The sequence below is a fragment of the Helicoverpa zea genome, chromosome 11 (genome assembly GCF_022581195.2).
Source record: "Helicoverpa zea isolate HzStark_Cry1AcR chromosome 11, ilHelZeax1.1, whole genome shotgun sequence".
NCBI lineage: Eukaryota > Metazoa > Arthropoda > Insecta > Lepidoptera > Noctuidae > Helicoverpa > Helicoverpa zea.
In genome coordinates this window covers 10,461,040-10,484,286 of record NC_061462.1, presented here as the reverse complement: position 1 = coordinate 10,484,286, position 23,247 = coordinate 10,461,040, and the positions used below count along the sequence as shown (strand labels likewise).

The window sequence follows — 23,247 nt, the reverse complement described above, 5'->3', positions numbered from 1 at the left end:
AAGGCGACGAATGCTTCCATAGTTCACAACAGATGGCGTTGTTCCTCACACAATAAGAAATGCAATGCCTTCGTCGTTCTCACTGATGATGAAACTAAGATCGTGAGAGCCAAGCTCACCCACAGCGGACATAACAGACCTAGATTAAAACATTTAGGTGACGGAAGATATGCTAGGGTTTAAATTACTTTTATTATTGTAAATAATTCGATTGTGTGTCCACATCTTTAGGTTGAAGCAAGCATGTTAATCAATGGTGTAAATCTATGTGAAATACATTCTGTATGTCTATTTAGTCTTTTAATATCAAAAAATCTTTAATTACAATCTAAGAACAAACCTAGGTTTATATAAAGTTAAAGATCTAACTAGGCAGCTAGTTGACGCTTCACATGACCAAAAGGCTGGCTATTTGCTATTGAACTTGAATAAAGGATAAGCATGGTATTCCAACGAGGGGAAGGGGACGAATTTCTTTACGCTTTTTAGTTTTAGAATTTTACAAGGATAGTTTTAATTTTTATTGTAAATATATTTGTAGTTCTGTAAATAGCCATGTAAATAAAGATTACAACGTTCTTCACACAAGCTATTTAGTTTCAAAATAATTATTTGCTTGTCTAAACAGGTCACAAATTCATCACTTTATTGTCAGGGAAAACACTGTTATTGTATAACGGTTATACTTACCATAAGGCTACGGGATTGAAGACTATCACGCACAATAGATGGCGTTGTTCAGGATGCGTAAAGAGCTGCAAAGCTATAGTCGTCCTTAGCGATGATGGTACCACTATCTTGAGGATCAAAGATCATAACGGACACGAGAAACCAGCTTATGTACAACTACAAAATGGATACTATACTAAAATTACACTGAGGAGGTAGTTAACCAAATTGGAAAATTAGTGATTTTGAATTAAATAAACTGCATTGTTTATGAAATTGTGTTGATCAATGGGAAACTACTTTTCCTATATTAAAATGTATTTCTATATCCAGATTTTCTTTACCAAGGACCTAGTTGGTGAACATTAATTTAATATCATAACATAATAATCAGAGCTCTAAAATAAAGTAGAAACATTTAAAAAAATAATAATTATTAGTCTTAATAAATAGGTATATGAAGTATGGTATTATTTTGTAACATCGTCCTACATTATTGAGTGTCGGCGCACCTCATCGAGCAACCGCGATGGCGACCGAAGGGAGTGCTGCGGAGGCCGGGGCGGGGGCAGCCCCGGTTGGCGAGCCCACGGTCTCCCTTCACTTCTCCCTGCGACGCGCTTGACCACGGACACTTACTTGTTTTCGGTTCAGTGACCATTGTTTTAACGGCATTAAACCTCATTTTTATACTGTTACAGCCTTTTTTTTATCGACCCACTGCTGGGCACAGGCCTCCTCTCACACGGAGAAGGATTGAGCATTAATCACCACGCTTGCTCAATGCGGGTTGGTGATTTCAGACTTTATAGTCCAGGTTTCCTCAAGATGTTTTCCTTCACCTTTTGTATCAGCCATTGGTGTCTAAGATCACATAGAAAGTACATACAAACTTAGAAAAGTAGTTGCATTGGTACTTGCCTGACCTGGAATCGAACCCACACCCTCATACTCGAGAGGTTGGCTCTTTACCCACTAGGCCACCACGACTTTTTTATTTTTATACAGTCCACAAGTATTATTTACAAAATTCCCTTGAGGGCTCCTATATTGAGTCTTGGGTTGGACTTTTTTCAAAACAATGGTGTTGTTAAATACGTGAATACCATATGCTTGCATTTTTTAGACAATAAGATAATTAATTACAATTCAATTTACAGTTACAAGAGCTATGGTGAAGCCGAAAGCAAAGGATAGGAAAACTAGAGAGCAAAAGTTAACTCAGAAAAGACTTTATAGAAGACAAAAGTATGAAGAAATTAAAAAGGATCCTGAAAAGTATGCAGCTCAAAAAGAAAAAGATAGGTTACGATATTTGAAACGCAAAGAACAGAATAAAATAAAGATGATTAAAGACTTAACGCCACGACAACAAAGACAGAAAAGAAAACAATGGAATGAAAATAGTCAACGATATATAGAAAAGAAGAAAAATAGAGCGATAGAGCAAATGTTCATTGATAATTCTCCACCTACAAGTGATTATGAAGAAATAGATCCTCAAGTGCCTCAAGTTAATGAAATGCGCTGCAGCGGAGCGACGCGACATTTTAAGTTCGACATATCGCACTAGAACTGCAGCGGCGCGACTACATTCTACCCGTTAGTCGGTTGTAAGCCACTTACCGCGATGGATGAAATTGATGTGGACGCACGCAAACACACATTTTAACACACGTTAATTTTGCTTAGTTGCCCAACTTTGACGCGCGGTGTCGCGCAGCTTAGTTCTGTTGCCGCGTAGTGCGGTATCTCTAATACATGTACTTAGAAACAATATTTTGCAGCGCAGTGTCGCGTCGCTCCGCCTTCTACTAACTACTAAGCTCAGGAGAAAGAAATAAAACGAGAAATAGAAGACTTCTTTGATGATGATAGAAATTGTAAAATTGCTGCAGACAAAAAATAATGTATAAAACATTTATTTCTTTCTTTAACTTATCTTCAAAAGATATCAGTGTTTTAATTGAAATTATTAAGCACCTATGTAAAAAAGTTAAGTTTATTTTAGTTCATCTTAGGCCCGAGTTGTATTTGATTTTCCAAATTAATAAGACGTTAAAAAGTTTTAGTCTTTTAATGTCTTTCAGAGCCCATTTTTAGATAATTACCAGTATAAATGTGTCACTACCGTCTTCTCCGTTGTCATTACCATCACTAACAAAGCCATTCCCGGTTAGAAAAAAAAAATCGCTTATAACTTCTAAGTTTATGTGTGCAATTAGTTATTATATAATTTATGAATTATGCAAATTTCAGACGTTAGAGTTGATTTTTTAAGTTTAAAAAATTCTCTCACTTTCGCCAAATATGCACGAAATGAAAGAATTACCCTGTAAGCAAGGTCATTTCCAAAATTTTAAATTAAATTTTCCGTGTAATTTATTTTATTCAGCTTCGGAACCGCCCTAGATCTGAACTTGCCGTACCATATCTGAACTGAATCATATTTCTTAAGATCATTTGTGTCATTAGTTGTCTCTTTACAATAGCTTTGTTTGACCCAATCTAGCATTTGACATTAATATTTGTATTTTATTATAAAAATAGAGTGTAGACTAGTGTTTAGAAAATATTTTAGTGATAGTTGAATATTATTTAAGTATTTTAGTGGTTGCCTATTTTCAGGAAAGAAAAAAATCGTTGGCGGGATTTTTCAAGTTAAAGAAGGAAAGAAAGTTTTAGTGTTAAAGAATTTTGTCTACGTTGAAGAACATATAGCGAACCACATAGTTAGGTGGAAATGTTCAAGCAGTAGCTGTCCCGCTTATATACTTATGAATATTTTTGAAAACTCCAATAAAATCGTTAATGAGTTTACAGTACACAACCATGGTACTACAGCTAGGTGGAGTGATAACAAAATTATATTCAAAGTTACAGTATAACGAGCTATTTAATTTTAAGATGTTATTTCATAAAATGATGCCAGTTCATTTAAAAATTTACACTTAAGCATCCATTAATAGCCATTAATAGCGTTAAAATTATATTAGCTATGGATACAAATTTAATATTGATTAAGGGATTATTTTTAGAAGGATGCCCCAAGGCTTTATTTTGGGCCAAGGTGGGATTGAGGTTTTCTAGAACGTTCTTAATGAAGAACGTCAAATGAGAGCAATAACGGTGTCTATAGGACTCGATACTCAAATGTGTTAAAGAATATGTCTAGAGGATAGTGGTAAAAGCTAAAAAAAGGACAATCTAAATATTGCTAGTTGATTTCAATAATAATATTTTTCAGTGCCTAAAGAGAAACTTTTGAAAAATATATGGATTTTTTGTATGTAACTCGTGTTTTTCTTTTACTGAGACGAATAACAGATTACAACTTGGTATGTTTTTCAACCAGGCCGGGCTTGGTAACATTCGAAGCCAACCCTCTGGGCCCGGCCGGTCCGGCCCGGTCTAAATAAAACAATATGATGTATATTAATTTATTGTTACCTTTTGAACTCTATTTCAGTACAATTAATCTCAGTACGAGGCAGACCCACCAATAAACCTCTGATGTTGAGGAATGGATTCACTTTTTACAAACATTTTAATCTGAAATCAGGAGTTAGATGGAGCTGTTCGAGATCATCTAAGTGTCGCGCGTATGTCTTAGTGTCAGAAGAAGGCAGAGTCATCAGAACTTCAGACGAACATAATCATAAACCATTGAACTATCACAAAATTTCTGATGGCACATATGTTAGACTTTAGCTCTTGAGCCTTAACCTTGTATTTTCTTGTAGTATTGTCCAAAAATCTGATTATAAATATGTTGGGAAAATTGCAGAGCTCTAGAATTCCGTTTGGTCTTTATTTTAATTTCAATGTAAAGTCGATATTCAACTTGTCAAACCAACTCCATTGAATAATTAAATAAAATTATGCTTAAAAATGATCAGACTGTCTTTTAAATCAGCCACCTAATTCCTCAAGTTTTCTTGAAAACATCTCGCCAACTTCATAGTTCTTTGTTCGCAGTGAAGCTCATAACCTTAAGCAATACGGGCAAGCAATATCTGATGAAGAACGGATATACTTACTATCAGAGGAGGGTTTTGAAGACAGGTGTTAGATGGAACTGCTCCAAATCAGCTAATTGTCGAGCTTTCCTCGTAGTCTCACAGGGACAAGTTACCAGAAGCTCCGAAAACCACTGTCATGGCAAAACAATGTATTTCGAAAGTGGAGATGGAACTTATGTTAAAATTTAATATAACTATGGATGTATTACGGATGTATTCGTACTTTTCTTTCTTCTTAGGTTTAAGCCTTAAGTAGATTAACCTCAAAATATTCATTATAATATGATCAGGCTACAAAAAGTGAAAGGAGCGGAGAAATTTTTCTCGGTTGATTAAAAATAAAATTTCTCCGCTCAGGTATACTATTGAGTGGACACAAGATGTTTCAATATTTAAATTCAGTTGATTAAAAAGATAGAATCTGGACCTTACTCCTCCAAATATTTTTTTCAAGTTTCATACTACGTACAACAACGCATTTTATGTTGCAGTGAAACTGATAACTGTACATAATACCGGAAAACAGTGCCTGATGAAAGACGGCTTTACTTTCTATCGGCACAGGGAGTTAAACGGCGGTGTCGTGCGCTGGCAATGCACGTCCAAATGTCTAGCGTACTTCTTAATGAACCCTCAAGGATATATAATCAAAATAGGACACAACCATAATCATCCGAAGCCAACATACCATGTACTTCCTAGTGGACATTATTTAAAACTGTAACTTAATTTACTGTAATGTTAAATACTTATATTATACACGTCCTTCGTCCCTTAACATTCTCATGTCTAATGGATGCAGTTTTTTTTTCATCCATGACTTTTGTGCACAATACTCTTATCCGTACGGGACATCTGGGCTGCCAATGTCTTGAAAAACATTTCATGTCATCAGTTTATTAGGTCAATTTGTACACACATACGAGTATTATTCAAAGAATAAGTTAAGATATAGTTGTCACGCTGAACTTATCAAATACATTAAGGATTAATATTATATTCACATCTGTACTTAAATGCTAGCAAATAGCATTTTGTTTAACTTTCAAAAGTATGTCTTATAGCGTCAAGGTATAGTAAATCTGTCATTTAAAATTAAACATCTTTTACCATAAATACAATTTTCCTCTGAAATTACAATCGAATATTTGTGGAATTCCATAATGATTTCTGTGTGCATAAAATACAAATAAACCGTAATATACATGTCCGTATATGTCAACTTTTATTTCAATTAAAACCTTCACATTCTGTTTGTTTCAGTCAAAATGATAACCATTGACAAGTCCCTTGTGCAGTACCTAATGATCGATGGCTACGTGTTCTACAAACACAATCAGACTCTAAAGAATGATGATGTTAGGTGGCAATGTACTCACAACTGCAAAGCACATGTGTTTGTTTCACAAGACGGATATATAAACTACAAAGTTAGCACGCATAACCATCCCAGACCTGTTTATCAAAGGCTTCCTAATGGGAGATACGTCAAAGTTCTTACAAAGTCTACTCCTGGGCCTAAACGTAAATTCACGAAGAAAATATCGGTGAAACGTATATGGGTCTAGGTGAAACATTTATACTAAATAAGTCTTCGAAGAAACAGCTCGGCTAGAGATAATTCAAAATACTCTCTGATTTTTTAACACGCTCATTTCGTGTTTTAAATCAAAATCTTGATTGTGTTTCAAAGTACTATTAAGGTAGCAATGTTTTTTGCATAAGTTGTATTAATTTATTTTAAAAAGTACCTTTAAAAATATAAATTATTTTGCATGCATTTTTATGTTTTATTTTAACCCCTGTACCAGTGACGGTAGACTGGCTGTCGTGACCTATAAATGGGTATTTTTGGGAGTGAAAATGTTAAGATTTGACGAACGAAATTATTTTGTTTTAATTTCAGCTCAAATTATAACAATGGCGGGAGGGAAGTCGTGCATCAATTATGAAGGTTATACGTTCTTCTTTCGTTACAAGACAAATACTGCCAACGTTTGGTGTTGCACCTGTTTTCCCAAGTGCAAAGCCAAATTACTGGTTGATGCAGACGACGTGATTTTAAAAATGAAAAATTCACATGATCATCCTAAGAGAGGACTCTTTCGCACCGCTAACGGGACGTACATAAAATATTAGTTTATTACTTAAGCTTTGGAAAAAACTGTATACCAGTTTTTCAAGCATTAATTACAATTCATGTCATTTTGGTACTTTCTGAATATTGTTATACAATAGATATTTTATTGAGATTTCTTTTTAGTTTTTAGATTCCTTTTTAGTTGTCACTTTTGCTTCTAGACCAATTATTATGATGTGAAAGATGTAGAATTATTTTTAATTAAGGAATTATTTTATTTATATAAAGATGCAATTTCGTTTGGAGAATTCATCAACATTGATAAAGGTGCCTTCTAAATATCTAAGGATATTGTTATTATAAAAATTGTAATAAAACACTTTTATACATAAAAAATTGTGTGTTATTTACAATACTCAATCAATGTTCACTCAAAATTATTTTTGAATATATTAATATGAACTGATCTCTATATTTTGTACGATTAACTTTTTCCCCAGCGTGCCGCATAGAAATGGTCAGCGGAAAAACTTGGATTCTCCACCGCGGCTACACGTTCTTCTATAGGAACCCAATGAAAGATGGCCACAAATGGGTGTGTACCAGTTTCCCTCGCTGCAAAGCCTACCTTAATTTAGATAATAGTAATAATGTACGCAAGAGTGTCAGTTATCATAATCATGAATTGAAACCTGTACATAAATGTCCCGATGGCAGATATATTAAGTGAGGAGAAATGTTTAAGTCCCAGCCGCGCGGATCATCAGGTTAAGCAACTTTTGGCCAGGTCCATCCTTGAATGGGTGACCATGCACGAAGCTGGAGTATCAACATTTTAAGATACCTGTATGTGTATTGTACCGACTCGATGACTACGACTGCACTATTTTTAGTGGTACATAAGTGTTTTCTTTTGTAAATATACTTAAATAGTAGATGGATTAAACATATTGTTTTTTTGGATGGATTTCTTGTTTTTCTTTTTTGCTGAAATTTACCTTTATAAAACTTTTTGCCACGAGACATTCAAACTTATATTGCGTATACATATATGAGACTACAGTTAGTTAAAGCGGAATATCCATTTAGGCTGTTTTATAAAACGAGTTACTTAGGTACAAGTGGATAGATTGTGTTAAGAAACCTAAAGCTTTAAGCTACACGAAATCGAAGAGAATTAAATATTGATATAGATAATATTTCTTTAGCTTATCAGATACCCATTCCTATTGACCAAAATAAGTACAAAGACTGGATGGATCTTTGTAAGACGCTGGTAATTCCTAAGGAGTATCATTTAAAAAAAAAGGAGTATTTTATTTATTTATTATTTAACTTATGTACATATATATTTTTATTCCAGCTCAGTTGATAACCATGTTAAAAGGAAATAAACTTGCTCTGTACCAAGGTTACACGTATTACAAGATGAAAAAGAATAAAAAGTGGTATTGCACGTCATATCCTATATGTGATTGTTATGTAGAACTAAACTCTGACATGGTGGTTACAAATAAAAAGGTGGATCATTTTCATAAAACTAGATCTTTGTTTAAAACGTCAACTGGAAGATATACTCGTGTTTAAAATTAATGTGGGAAATAACTTCATAGGAGAGAGGTACCAGTCACTTCTTCAACTTGAATTTAATTCGAGAATTATTGGCCTTGTTCTCGAATACACTTTGTAACTTAGTAGATTTTGTTAATAGGACATGTTCAAATTTTACGCAATGCAAAAATGGAGCGCTTGGAAATGTCTGCTTTTAAGTTCTTTTTATGAGGAATATACTATGCTGAAGCTACCTACGGTCTTTTAAATGTATTTTTCCTTGTAGCAATTACTTCAGGTTACTTCTAAATTAACATAACTTTTAAGTTGATGTATATAGGTACATGAAATTAACGTAAAACTGTTTACAGAATATTTTATAACTTGTTGTGTTTTCAGGTGAAATGATCACTATGTTCAATGGCAAAAAACTTCTCTTGTACGATGGTTACACATTTTACAGAAGGAAAAATCAGAAGAAATGGTTTTGCACTAGTTCTCCATGCAGATCTTTTGTGATCTTTAATGATAAGTTATCAATTCTTCATTATCTGCCGGAACATCGTCATGGCAGGAAGAGATTGGTTGAAACACCTAAGGGATATGTTCGTGTATAAAAACTACTTAACTACTATAAAAAAACGACGTATTTTTTATGTGTGTGAATTAATATAATGATGATTGTACAAAGAATATGCTGGTCGCAGCAAGTACAATTTATCATGACAAATGTTATTGTAAACAGTGCAATGGGTTTTCTGTTTTTATGAAATAAATATTTTTATTATATTTATTAATTTTCTAATTAAATACGTGTGTTTTTCTAGATCAGTCAGGTTAAGGTATCATTTTGAAGACATTACAAAGTATTCCACTTACGGCACCAACATTTTTAGCACCAGTACACACTTCCAGCACCGATGGGTATTTACATTGGTGCCGAACAGATTGATGCTAGAAATACTGTTGCTGTAACTGAAGTTTAATCTGCTATACGTTTTATTTTTTATTGCCTTTGCCATCAAAAATTCAATACCTTACCCCCGCACTCCGACTTTTAATGATTACTTAAGTCACTCCTTAGTGACAGATTCTCATAGAAATTCTGCACTAAGGAACGGCTTAAGTGACCATTAAATGTCTCTGAGCGTGTCCATTAGTGGTACGCAATTTTCAAATTGACAGAAGTTCCTCACCCAAACTGGTTACTAAATATTCCGTAATATTTTGTGTTTTCAGCTCAAATGATCACAATGATTAATGGCAAGAACCTGCTCTTGTATGATGGTTACACATTTTACAATAGGGGAAGTCAAAGGAAATGGTACTGTACAAATTTTCCCTGCAAATCTTTTATAATCTTTAATAATAATTTATTAGTTCTTGATTACCTGGCGGAACATCGTCATGGCAAGAAGAAATTGGTTAAAACACCTAAGGGATATGTTCGTGTATAAAAATACGTATTTTTTTCAAGGAGAAAGATAATTTGTGGAAGATTAAAGAGCAATCAGGGTTAAATGCTATAACCCTTATTTTATACCTACAATGTACTTATTTGAACTTGTGGTCACATTAAGGCCTATTGTCACAATAAAATAACATAAAAAACATTTGCAGATTTTTTCTTTTATCCTTCGTTATTTAAAAATTAAAAGACTACTGAGGTATAAAGTATTATATTACTCTAAAAAATATTTACGATTACGAAAGGAGACTTCATTTGGCCAACATATGTAAGTATATACACATATAGATTAGATTTTTTTTAACGATGGCAATGAATGGCGATGAAATAAATATTTTTATTATATTGTTATATTTATTAATTTTCTAATTAAACACGTGTGTTTTTTTAGTTCAGTCAGGTATAATTTTGAAGACCTTACGAAGTATTCCACTTACGGTACCAAAGTTTTTAGCACCAATGCATTACACTTCCAGCACCAATGAGTATTTACCATTGGTGCCGAACAGATTGATGCTAGAAATATTGTTGCTGTAAGTGAAGTTTTTTATTGCCTTTGCCATCAAAAATTCAATACCTTACCCCCGCACTCCGACATTTAATGATTACTTAAGTCACTCCTTAGTGGCAGATTCTCATAGAAATTCTGCACTAAGGAACGGTTTAAGTGACTATTTAATGTCTCTGAGCGTGTCCATTAGTGGTACGCAATTTTCAAACTGACAGAAGTTCCTCACTCAAACTGGTTACTAAATATTCCGTAATATTTTGTGTTTTCAGCTCAAATGATCACAATGATTAATGGCAAAAACCTGATCTTGTATGATGGTTACACATTTTACAAAAAATCTCAAAGGAAATGGTATTGTACAAATTTTCCTTGCAAATCTTTTATAATTTTCGATAATGAGTTATTAGTTCTTGATTATCTGGCGGAACATCGTCATGGCAGGAAGAGATTGTTTAAAACACCTAAGGGATATGTTCGTGTATAAGAATACGTATTTTTTTCCAAGGAGAAAGATTATTTTGTGGAAGATTAAAGAGCAATCAGGGTTAAATGCTATAACCCTTATTTATACCTACAATGTACTTATTTGAGCTTGTGGACCTATTAAGGCCTATTGTCACAATAAAATAACATAAAAAACATTTGCAGATTTTTTATTTTATCCTTCGTTATTTAAAAATTAAAAGACTACTGAGGTATAAAGTATTATATTACTCTAAAAATATTATGGATTACGAAAGGAGACTTAATTTGGCAAACATATGCATATACTCATGTACAACAGACTTTTAACGATGGCAAAAATCATTAAATGACCCCTCCCGCTGTGGGTGAGCAGCGGTGAGGGAGTGTCAGACTTTTACTGACTAAAAATGCATTGTGTTCCTTGGAAGCCTTTTATGTACCAGGGCCGCGGTAACATAAATAGATTAGACTTAAAACAATATGCTTTTATCCGGGCGATAGGAGTAGTTCTACCGGGACGCCGGAAAAATATCTTGTGTAAAAGCTATATCGATGTGAAACCGACCGTTATGCTGGCTTCAAAAATTATCATTTTTAAAATGCTTTATTATTTCAGGTGAATTAATTAAAACGAACAATGGGGCCGAAGTGCTATTGTATAACGGTTACACGTTCAACAAGATAAAAGTGCTCAAGAATAGCGTCAGATGGCGCTGCAGTAGCCGACACATATGCAAATCTTACGTTATGACCGACAAAAATTTGACCATACTACAAGGTTCTCTCGAACATAATCATAATAGGAGGAAATTAGTTCAAACGAGTTCTGGTTCATATATTCGTGTGTGAATAAGAAGTAATGTACTTTAGTTGTAATGTGTTTAGATATCAATAAAATAAGCTAACCAACCATTTTTTATATATTTTTTTTTATACATAGGTTTAAAGTAAAACCGAACATATTTCATTAGAGGAACTGCAGTATATTTGGAATACTGCAGGTAACTTGGAATACTTCGATATCTAAATATATATAAACGCCATCTGTGTTTTTATGCCGTAAACAAAACGTCAAACGATACACGAACGCATTAACAGGACGCCATCTTGACATTCCGGCCATTTTTTGGATTGGATGGATTGGATGTCCCAAAATAAAATAGTGATATGTCAGAACGTGAACAGCGGAAGATAAGGAAGAGCTGGAGAAAGACGAGATACATGAGTTCGGCTTAATAAAGGCGTCATAAAAGAGGATCTTTCATTGTTTTTCTTTCGTTTTCTCAAAATATATAGATGGTGATGGAATGTGCATAATTTGGCCCAAAAATTTTTTTGAGACAAGCTAAGTTGGGCTGTCAGCGCCTTAAACCTTAGATTCCATTACATAGGAACATAAGTTCGGCATATACATATGTATATACACATGTAGAATAGACTTTAACGATGGGAAAAATCATCGAATGACCCCTCCCGCTGTTGGAGGCCTTTTATGTACCAGGGCCACGGTAACATAAATAGATTAGACTTAAAACAATATGCTTTTATCTGGGCGATAGGAGTAGTTCTCCCGGGATGCCGGAAAAATATCTTGTGTAAAAGCTATTATCGATGTAAAACCTACCGTTATGCTGGCTTCAAAAAATATCATTTTCAAAATACTTTATTATTTCAGGTGAATTAATAAAAATGAACACTGGGGCGGAAGTGCTATTGTATAACGGTTACACGTTCAACAAGTTCAGTGTGCTCAAGAATCGCGTCAGATGGCGCTGCAGTAGCCGCCGTATATGCAAATCTTACGTTATGACCGACAAAAATTTGACAATACTACAAGGTTCTCTAGAACATAATCATAATAAGCGGAAATTAGTTCAAACGAGTTCTGGAACATATATTCGTGTGTAAATAAGAAGTACTGTTAGTAGGTACTGTACTTTAATTGTAATACGTTTAGATATCAATAAAATAAGCTAACCAACCATTTTTAATATTTTTTTTATACATAGGTTTAAAATAAAACCGAAAATATTTCATTAAAGGAACTGCAGCGTACATATTTGGAATACTGCAGGTAACTTGGAATACTTCGATATCTAAATATATATAAACGCCATCTGTGTTTTTATGCCGTAAACATAACGTCAAACGATACACGAAGCCATACAGCATTAAAAACAGGACGCCATCTTGACATTCCGGCTACCAGCCCCCAGCGAACGAGACACCTGCCTTGAAAACTTTTTCGGTAAGAATGCAATCAGTGGTAATCATTTGCTGTAATACTCTAAAACTATTGTAATTATTTTAAATGCTGAGTGACCTTGTTAGTTTAAGATATTACTATGATTTTGTGAATATTTCTAGAATTAAAAATGTGACATGCAATTTTAAGTTAGGTTGGTGTGTTGTTAATTTGGAATACCGGGAGTGAACATAATTTGGAGTATTCCAAATTTTATGCACATTTTATGAGTAGACATTGATTATTCCCTTTTTTTAGAAATGTCAGCATCTCAAAAATACAAGAAGAGAAAAAGGTGGGACATGGAGGAAATGAACGCTGCTATTGTCGCTGTTAGAGAAAAGAGAATGGGATATTTAAAGGCAGCTAAACAGTTTAACGTTCCCAGGTCAACACTTTTTCGATTTGTAAATGATAAAGACTCTCCGATTGAATCAATAACAAATAAAGTTATTGGTAGAAAGCCACTTTTTGGTCAAGATATTGAAAACCTGTTGGTGGAGTACGTATTAACTATGGAGAATAAGTTTAATGGGCTGACTAGAATGGATTTGCGCCGATTGGCATATCAACTCGCTTTAAAAAATAATATTAAAAACCCTTTTAGGGGTGGCTTTGCTGGGAGATACTGGCTAGAAGGGTTTTTAAAACGACATCAGGAAATTTTGTCCATTAGGCAGCCAACCGGAACTTCCCAAGCACGAGCTAATGGATTTACAAAAGAAAGAATGGACGAATTTTACGACAATCTTGAAAAAGTCCAAGATGATAAGTCATTCCCTGCTACACGCATATTTAACGTTGATGGGAGTGGTCTTTCCGTAGTCCAAAGTAAAATACCAAAAATTATAGCTCGAAAAGGCAAGAAACAAATTGGGGCAATGACGTCAGCCGAAAGAGGGTCCTTAATAACTATTGTAATTTGTATGAGCCCTGCAGGAATATTTGTTCCTCCCATGATAATATTCCCGCGTAAAAATATGTCTGATGCTTTAATGAGAGGAGCTCCAGTTGGTTCTATAGGAAAAGCACATCCATCGGGGTGGATACAAACCAACTTATTTACGCAATGGTTTCAACACTTCTTAGATTACGTGAAACCTACAGTGGCATCGCCAGTACTCTTGATTCTCGATGGACATTACAGTCATACCAAGAACATAGAATTGATAGATCTAGCAAGACAACATTATGTGACGATCCTGTCACTACCACCTCATTGTACGCATAAAGTTCAACCGCTAGACCGCACTTTCATGGGACCCTTAAAATGCTCCTATAGTGAAGAAGTTCGTGTGTTTCTCAGAAAAACTAATAAACCCATAACACCATATGATATTGTTGAGCTATTCGGAAAAGCCTACATCAAGTGCCAAACGACAGAAATTGCCTCTAATGGTTTCAGAGTTGGTGGCATATATCCATTTAATCGAAATATATTTACTCAAGCTGATTACATGGCCGCTGCTGCAGATTTTCAAGAGGAACAAAACTGTCAAACTATTTCAACGACGATCGCCTCCCCCACGGTTGCCTCTTTGCCATTGGAGAATTTTGATGACACACAGCCAGGACCGTCAGGTAGTAGAACAGAAATGCACTCCCTTGTTACTCCCTCTCATATTTCTCCCGTGCCCAACAAAATAAAAAAGAATACTATAAATAGAGACCGTAAGCCAGCAAGATCGGCAATAATCTCAAGTTCTCCTTATAAAAAAGACCTTGAAAATGCACAGTTAAAAAAGTCTGATAAAGAAAACAGATTACATAAAGAAAATAATAAGGGAAAAAGCAAGAAAAAAATAACAAAAAAGACAAAGAAAAAAAATGTGACAGACAGTGACTCATCAGATCCCGATCCTGGGGTTATATCTGGAAATAACACAGACTCTTCCGACGGTGCAGCGACAAGAGATGAGACTGCAGTCCCTACTGACGAAGATGCCGAATGTTTTTACTGTAACGGAAAATATAGCGAGGATAAAAGGGGTGAAGAATGGCTACAGTGCTTAATGTGCGAATTATGGGTTCACGGTGCTTGTGGTGGTTATGAATCTGGTGTGTATATTTGTGATTACTGCAAGAATAGTAACTAAGAAGTTCAAACTAAACACGATCTCTGATTATTGTAACTGATTACTTAATAATTAGATGTTATTTTAGGTTTAAAAAGATTGATTACCTAGAGAGCTAAAGACTATAAAACTATTACAAAGATTAGAATTCTATTCGTTTCTAAGAAAAAATGTGAATATAATTTATCTGCACCCTAAGTCAAATCACGTTTTTGGAGTATTTTTAGTTTGATAGGCATTTTGATAAAATATCTGGTATTTGCTATATTTGATTGTTCTCATTATTAAAGTTTAATATTTTGACAATAATTTATTGTATTTTTTATTGAGCTATCCCGTTTCTCCTTCAATTTATTTTCAAAAAACAAACTAGTATTCCAAATATGCTTCAGTTCCTCTATGCATATTTATGTATTGTTTATTATATTATATATAGGTATAAGATTTTATGTATACTTTAATCAACTAGAATAAATTAATAGTTGAAATATTACCAGAAAGATCAATGAGACATGAAATTCCTGTTAGTACCTCTCGACTCAATAATCAATAAATAAATCAGTTTGACAGTACCATATTATACGGCTCAAAAGCACCAAGATAGCGAGTTTCATTCGGAAACAAATAAAGTATCCTTCTCATTTATCTGTACATTATTATCATTTTTGTAATAATCCTTTACATACTTGATTCAATATTATAAAATTCAGGGCGATAAGTCATACCCGGGAACGTGTCCCCAAGTACTATTTCCGGCAAACACGCACTATATACTAATATTATAAAGAGGAAAACTTTGTTTGTTTGGTTGTAATGGATAAACTCAAAAACTACTGGACCGGACTAAATATTCTTTCACCATTAGAAAGCTATATTATCTGCGAGTGACATAGACTATATTTTATCTCGGTACGGGCAGTAGTTCCTATAGGGCGCGGGTGAAACCGCGGAAAAACGGCTAGTTATATATATAGGTGGTGATGGAATGTGCATAATATGTCTGAGCATAAAACTTGATTCCCAAAATTGAAGTTTTCGAAATATTAGTTTTTTTTATTTATTTTGTTTTTCAGCCAAATTAATAACCATGTGGAACGGTAAGAAGCTTGCTCTGTACCAGGGCTATACGTTTTACAAGCAGTATCTTCGGAAGAATTTCGATAGATGGGTTTGTACCAGCCAACCAAAATGCAAATCATTTCTGATGACCAACAACGATATGAAGATTTTCAACTGTAATATTGATCACAATCATCAGAAAAAAACAATAATTGAAAAAGATGGAGTATATATTCGTCTATGATAATACTGCGTAGGTTGGTATGTTTTGTATGAAGGTAGTAAAGGTTTATTATTCCAACAATATTATTTTAAAAATAAAAGAAAAAAATTGAAGTAGCTCAATTAATTAAACCCCTACACAATTCCGTACAGATTTCTTCCAAAAAGAGGTACTAGTAGCAGAACATTCACGTCTAAATATTAAGGTCTTTTTACAGACATTCCTAGTTTAGGGGCCAGGGTCTCGACATTTGTGTGCCTTCAATTAAATTGTAAACCTGCTAGATATTAAGCATTTTGTAAGGATTTGCATCAATAAAGCATTTACTCATTTTTTGAGGGAATTCATTTAATGACCCCCGCTGCACTCGCAGCGAGTGTCAGACCCCACCATGTTCCTTCCTATGCAACTGGGCCGCGGTAACTCTTTCGAACAATCCAGCCACCCCGGTAGGCTTTGGCCCTAATCGGCGCGTCTCACGACGGATTTAAATAACTGATCTGTCTCTAGATTTGCTTACTAAAGATAGAATTTAGCATTAGTATTAGCCCCACACAAGTACCTAATGTCAAATTCCTATCTCTAGTAAGTACCAGATCGGCGACAATGAATTCTATCTTTCAGTTCAACTTATAAGAATGGTGACCGGGAAACTGCTGGCTCTCTACGGTGGCTACACGTTTTATCAAAAGAACAAATCAAGCAGAAACATATGGCATTGTACTTCATTCCCCCGTTGTAAAGCCTTTATACAGTTTCATGTTAATTCTTTGGATGTACTGATCTTCGATGGCTTTCATTCTCACAGAAGAAAGACCCTTGCTAGGTTCCCTAATGGAACCTATATAAAATTGTAAAGAAGAATCCTACCTGTCGGTGTAAAGTGATACTTTAACGGCCGTTCCCAATATTCATTCTATGTGTTATTATGCTTATTAGAGACTAGCTTTTGCCAGCGGTTTCACCCGCATCCCGTGGGAACTACTTCCCGTACCGGGATAAAAAGTAGCCTATAACCTTCTTCGATAAATGGGCTGTCTAACACAGAAAGAAATTTTCAAATCGGACCAGTAGTTCCTGAGATTAGCGCGTTCAAACAAACAAACTAACAAACAAACTCTTCAGCTTTATAATATTAGTATAGATATAATTTTAACATTACAATTTCCATCTCTAGCAAGCAGAGCAACAAATAGGTAAAATATTAAGACCGGCCGTAACTGATACTAAGATTATTGTATATGTTGTGGACCATTACGCGCGGGCGTTATTAATGCCCGCATTAATCACCCGGCATTATGAATGCTCGTGCATTATAAATAATGCCCCAGCATTATGAATAATGTCTAGCTTTATCGGGCTGAGTGATTAATAACTGTCTTAACTTTATTATTTATCAAATTGTATGGTCATAAATATATTGCTACATGACAGTTGGGCAATTTGATAATAAAGCTATATTTAACGCGGTGCGAGGGCGGGGAGGGATGTACGCATGGCGTGATACGCTTTGACCAATCAGAGACCGCCATTCATCGTGCGGCTCGTGTTGTGGACTTCAAGCGCTGTTGTTATGTTTAGTTTTGCTTTGAAAGCGAACCCGGACGGACGCGAATCGGTTTTACTTGGGTTTACGAATGAGAAATACCTGTTAGTGTGTATTTTAATAAAATTAATCATGGATATTTCAAAATTAAACGAAATGAATCGTCAATTTGACGAAAGATTGAGTGAATTAATGTCACTTAAAGGACAAAATACTCAGTTTTTCACCAACGAAAGCTATACTGAGATGATTGAAAAAGTTAAATCTGCAAAATCAAAGAAGTCGCATAAAAAACCCGAAGATTATCAGCGTTTGCGAAGATTTGACCTTATGGCTGTTGGAGAAACAGAGAAATTGATTGTTCCAGTCAAAGACAATATTATAAGGTACTACGTGAAAAACAACGAGATATTTCAGATTTTGCATGATACCCATCTGAGTTTAGGGCATTGTGGAAGAAACCGGATGGAGAAGGAGCTAAATTTTCGGTATAAAAATATTACGAGGGAAATGATTGTCATATATTTAAACCTTTGTGAAAGCTGTGAAAAGAAACGCAGCGTTCCAAAAAAAGGATTATTTGATAAACCTATTCTGAGCGGCGAAATAAGTACAAGATGTCAAGTGGACCTTATTGACATGCAGTTACAAGGAGATGATCAGTATACATTTATACTAGTATACCAAGATCATCTCACAAAATTTGTGCAACTCCGTCCGCTCAAGACCAATACTGCTAAAGAAGTAGCATATGTACTACTTGATATTTTTACAATATTCGGTGCACCAAGCATTCTTCAAAGCGATAACGGTAGAGATTTTGCTAATAAAATTGTTCAGGAAGCTTGTGACATGTGGCCTGAATTGAAAATTGTATATGGTAAACCGATACACTCTCAAAGCCAAAGGTCAGCAGAGAGAGCAAACCAGGACATACAGGATATGCTGAGTACGTGGTTAGAGGATAACAACACTAAGAAATGGTCGGAAGGATTACGTTTTGTACAATTAATGAAAAATAGAACCCATCACGCAGGTATCAACTGTACTCCATATGAAGCCATGTTTGGCAAGAAGTTGAACGTAGGACTTAAAAGTTCTATAACACATGAGGTTCTGCTTGATATTAATTCAGAAGAAGACTTGGAGAAACTATTATCTACTGAGAGCACTATTACCGAAAGGAATCTAGTGGTTGTCACTGAAAATGATCTAGTAGAGACCGCCGAAAATGATCAAGTAGAGTCCGACGAAAATGATCATCTCAAGCTCATTGAAAGTGACCAAGTGGAGTGTATCTTATATGAGGAGTCTGAAAAAACTTCAGATACAGATTCAAACCCAATGCCCACAAACGAAAACCTAGAGTGCAAACAAGAAAATGTTATGGCAGTTAGGAGACTAGCTTTAAGAAATTTGCGGAAACAAGCAAATAAAATGTTGGATGTATCAAGTGCTACACATACTATGGCTGCAATTGGTGACACTGTAAGAGTCCAAGTTCCCGAAGCTAGCGATGGAAGACATATGCTTGCTACAGTTATTGCAATAACAGCCAATAACCTCTATAAACTGGGAACAAAACAAGGGGTTTTAAATCAACTATATTCAAGAAACCAATTTACTGTCTGCAAAGAAAGATTTATGTCGCTTGAAGATGTTCCAGACGCGAAAAAGTTGTGTACCTCAAAATGCTATGATAGTGGCAGTTGTTCTAATAAATAAACGTGTTACTTGCTACATATTGTATGATTATTGTTTTTAATTTTATGTTCTATTTTACTTATAATTTCATTTCACTTTTATTAAGAGAAGATGTTAATTATGCCAAATAATGCGTCTGATGTTGAATAATTATTATCGAATTGCACTCTCATATTGGGGATTTTTCATAATGACCGGGCATTATGTATACTAATCAATTTATCACTTGGCCCGTAACATATACAATATGATTCTTTGCTTTGAAGAAGCGTAGACCAAAAGCCAAAATTCTAACATAGGTATTACATAAAATTCCGACAATTATTTTTGTACAATTAATGTTTTTACGTTGTAACTTCGCTAATTAAAATTCTAAACGAAGTTACTGAAATGTTTTTTTACGGTAAAGTTGCTTAATAATTTTATCATCATAATCTATACATGACAAAGAAAATACGAATGGTATTTACCTTTTGAAAGTAAACACATTTGTCTACCTATTTCAGCTAAAATGATCACCCAAATGAGCGGCAAGCAGAGTTTGTACTACCGAGGCCACACTTTCTTCAAACATTACAAGACTAAAACGCAAATTCGATGGACTTGCACACATTTTCCAAAATGCAAGGTGCATCTCTATACTGATGAAAACCTGGTTGTCGGCAAGAGTGTCGACGAACATAATCATGAAATAAAGAAATTCCTTATCAATTCGCAAGGGGTTTATATTAAGGTGTAGATTTTAGCGAATCTGGCGGGTACCGCCTACTAAGTAAAAATGACTGCTTAGAAATAAAATATTATAAATTCGTATTTCAACTGCCTTTTTTTGTTACGTCTGGGATGTCGATATCAGGTTTTGCCATACTGTACCGCGGCCCTGGTACATAAAAGGCCTACGACGGAACACGGTTTTTAGTCAGTACGAGTCTCACACTCCCTCACCGCTGCTCCCTCACCCACAGCGGGAGGGATCATTTGATGATTTTGACGTCGTTAAAAAAAAGGTTTTGCCATTCTTTGATGGATGCACAGGCTGCTTGCATCATGCGGCAGATACGCAGCCGCGCTCTCACTTCATGAGACGATTTCTCCCGAAATGTATGCACCAATGCAGGAATATAGTTTTATAAGAAATCATCATCCCGCACGCGGGAGTGCCACACTTTTGCTGATTAAAACCCACCATGTTCCTTCTTAAGCCATTTATGTACCCAGTAACTCTTACGAACAATCCTGCAGCCCATGCAGCAATAACCTAAGGCTCTAAGTACTTTTATGAAAACATAATTATTAAGTGTACGAAACTTATTACCTATTTGTTAAATTACTGTCCCTTATTTGTTTTTTGTTTCTGTTGTGTGAAAGAGAAATAAAAATATTTTTAATGGTCATTGCTTTTTCGTTCTTGTCTTTCCCTCAAATAAATCGAACTCGTATGACGTTTTTATTTCAGTCATTTCCTTTTCGACTAACCTTTTAGCCATTTTATTTGTAAGTTTTCAATTTATCAAAGCAAATACTACAACAAGAACAATTGTTTCAGTGAAACTAATAACGACGGTTCAAGACAAGTTACTGTTGAGATACAAAGGCCACTACTACTCGAAGACTCCTTATTTGAAGAAGAGATGGCGATGTGTGAACACTAACAATTGTTACGTGGGTGTCATTGTCAACAACGACTTTTCTATCAAACAGGAGCCCGGCGAACATTTGCATCCTCCAAAGGTTTACGTCGAAACGGAAGATGGGAGATACAAGTTGTTGAAAGAACAAAATAAATCTTCAGATTATATTGTTTATGAGTATTGATGTGGTTGTAGTTTTGGGGGAAGAAGTCTGGCCCTATTTGTTGTTGACTCTGACATAGAATCATAGACCTCTGACAGATAATGGTTATTATGACCATGACCCAAACACGCATATCAATCAATCGTTTTAGTTTATTGTAGCAAAAAAAAATTATTTATTTTAAATGTCTTTTGCAAGCTTATTATATTTGTGTTGGAAAACTAACAGCTTTTTACGGTTTATTCAGTGGGAACTAAGTTTATCGTAAAAGCGAGTAATGTCAGACTGCTTCCACTAACATATTTTGAAAGGAAATCTTAAATTTTAATCTAACAACACCAGAGTAGTTAGATTTTTTTGAAAATACACTAATTCTTCATTGATTTTTTTTTTTTTCTAAATTTGGTTATGGGCTTTTTTTTCTATGTGTGTCTAGATTAATGCTTAAATTGTAATCTAACTTAGAAATATGTAATTTAGAATATTCTCTTCTTAATGTAATATTAGGCAATGAATAGTTTCGAGTGTGCTAACATAATTAGGTAATTGACTTAATTTTTTTTTTTTTTTTCATCATGTCTATTTTACTCTAAATCTATTGAAGTAATTATGTCGTAGCTTGTTCAATATAATGATATAAATATTCACTGTTCCACAAAGTAGGTTCGATATTGAATTACACTTGAAAACATCACTGTAAGTGTACTTTCACACAAGCGGATTTGAACTGTGTACGCGGCAAAGCCAGTATGAGGTGTTCATTGCTGCCAATCCGAAAATCCGCTAGTTTGAAAGCCGTCTAATATTGTTAAAAAAAAACGTTTCATCATATCAAATGTCGTATATCTTGAATTGTAATTTTAACTCGTATTCTAAGCACTTATTAAACGGATTTTAGTTTCAAATAAATTAAATTGTATAGAATAATAACATCACAGTCATAAAGTTTTTTTTTTAATAAATAAAAAATAAATAGAGATTTTATCTGATAATCAATTTTTTTAATACTTTTAAAACATTGTAATTTTAGCCGATTAGTTTTCGCCGAATGTTAATTAACGTTCCTTTAGAAATGCAATAACTTTGCACAAAGATTTATTTTAGCTAATGGTTAAGATTTCAGTAGATACGCGAGATATTTTATGTACACGATGTTTTAGCAATAACAATTAGCATTGCAGGATTCTTACTGTATATTAGAAGTTAGTTTTAATGGTTTTGACAGCGTGACTACTACAAAATTAAGCTTGATTTTTTAAGTTACAAAATTGTCGCTTGATGAGAATTAATAATATCAAAATAAATTACGAAAACAATGTTGCCCCGTTTATTGAGTGAATAATATAAAATGTATGTGTTTCAACATGTTTCATGTAATTAATTTTATTAACAGCATAACTTGGTCACGCAGTCTTTCTTATTCTTAAGTTGTATTTTAATTTTCGCTTAATACAAGTACGAAGCAATAATTAATGTTTCATTTCGTCTCCTTTCCTTAAAATATTTATTACATGGTCTTAATAATGGGCGGTTAAGCCATATTCAGGATGAAGTAGGAATTGAAAATAAATAAAGTACATTTTATAAACACTTTCTGATCTAGATATCGATCTCATAATACAGAAAGTCCTGTCGGAGTTGTTCCAAAGAGTTACCGCGGCCCTGGTACATGAAGGGCTCCAGAAGTAGCATGGTGGATTTTAGTCAGTAAACGCTACGCCCACAATGGGACTCATTTGATGATTTCCCAAGCACATATAGATCAAATAAAAGTGCATGGAACTAATACACATTCTAATTCAAATAAGCAATTTAAAAATCTTAAATGGTCTGTT

General features: G+C 34.4%; 1 protein-coding gene and 2 long non-coding RNA genes across 3 annotated transcripts; all 3 read left to right on the top strand.

Moving 5' to 3' along the window:
- Positions 1-1,621: 1,621 nt before the first annotated feature.
- On the top strand, positions 1,622-7,167 carry LOC124634410. Its single transcript, XR_006984865.1, has 2 exons — positions 1,622-6,121; positions 6,598-7,167. It is a non-coding gene; the product is annotated as an uncharacterized LOC124634410 (long non-coding RNA).
- Positions 7,168-7,510: 343 nt separating this feature from the next.
- Positions 7,511-10,942, top strand: LOC124634411. The gene is made up of 2 exons (XR_006984866.1): positions 7,511-8,292; positions 8,722-10,942. It is a non-coding gene; the product is annotated as an uncharacterized LOC124634411 (long non-coding RNA).
- Positions 10,943-12,827: 1,885 nt separating this feature from the next.
- LOC124634586 (MFS-type transporter clz9-like) lies at positions 12,828-15,363 on the top strand. Its single transcript, XM_047170210.1, has one exon. It carries the CDS (start codon positions 13,272-13,274, stop codon positions 15,105-15,107), a length of 1,836 nt encoding a protein of 611 aa, XP_047026166.1. The 5' UTR covers positions 12,828-13,271; the 3' UTR covers positions 15,108-15,363.
- Positions 15,364-23,247: the final 7,884 nt, after the last annotated feature.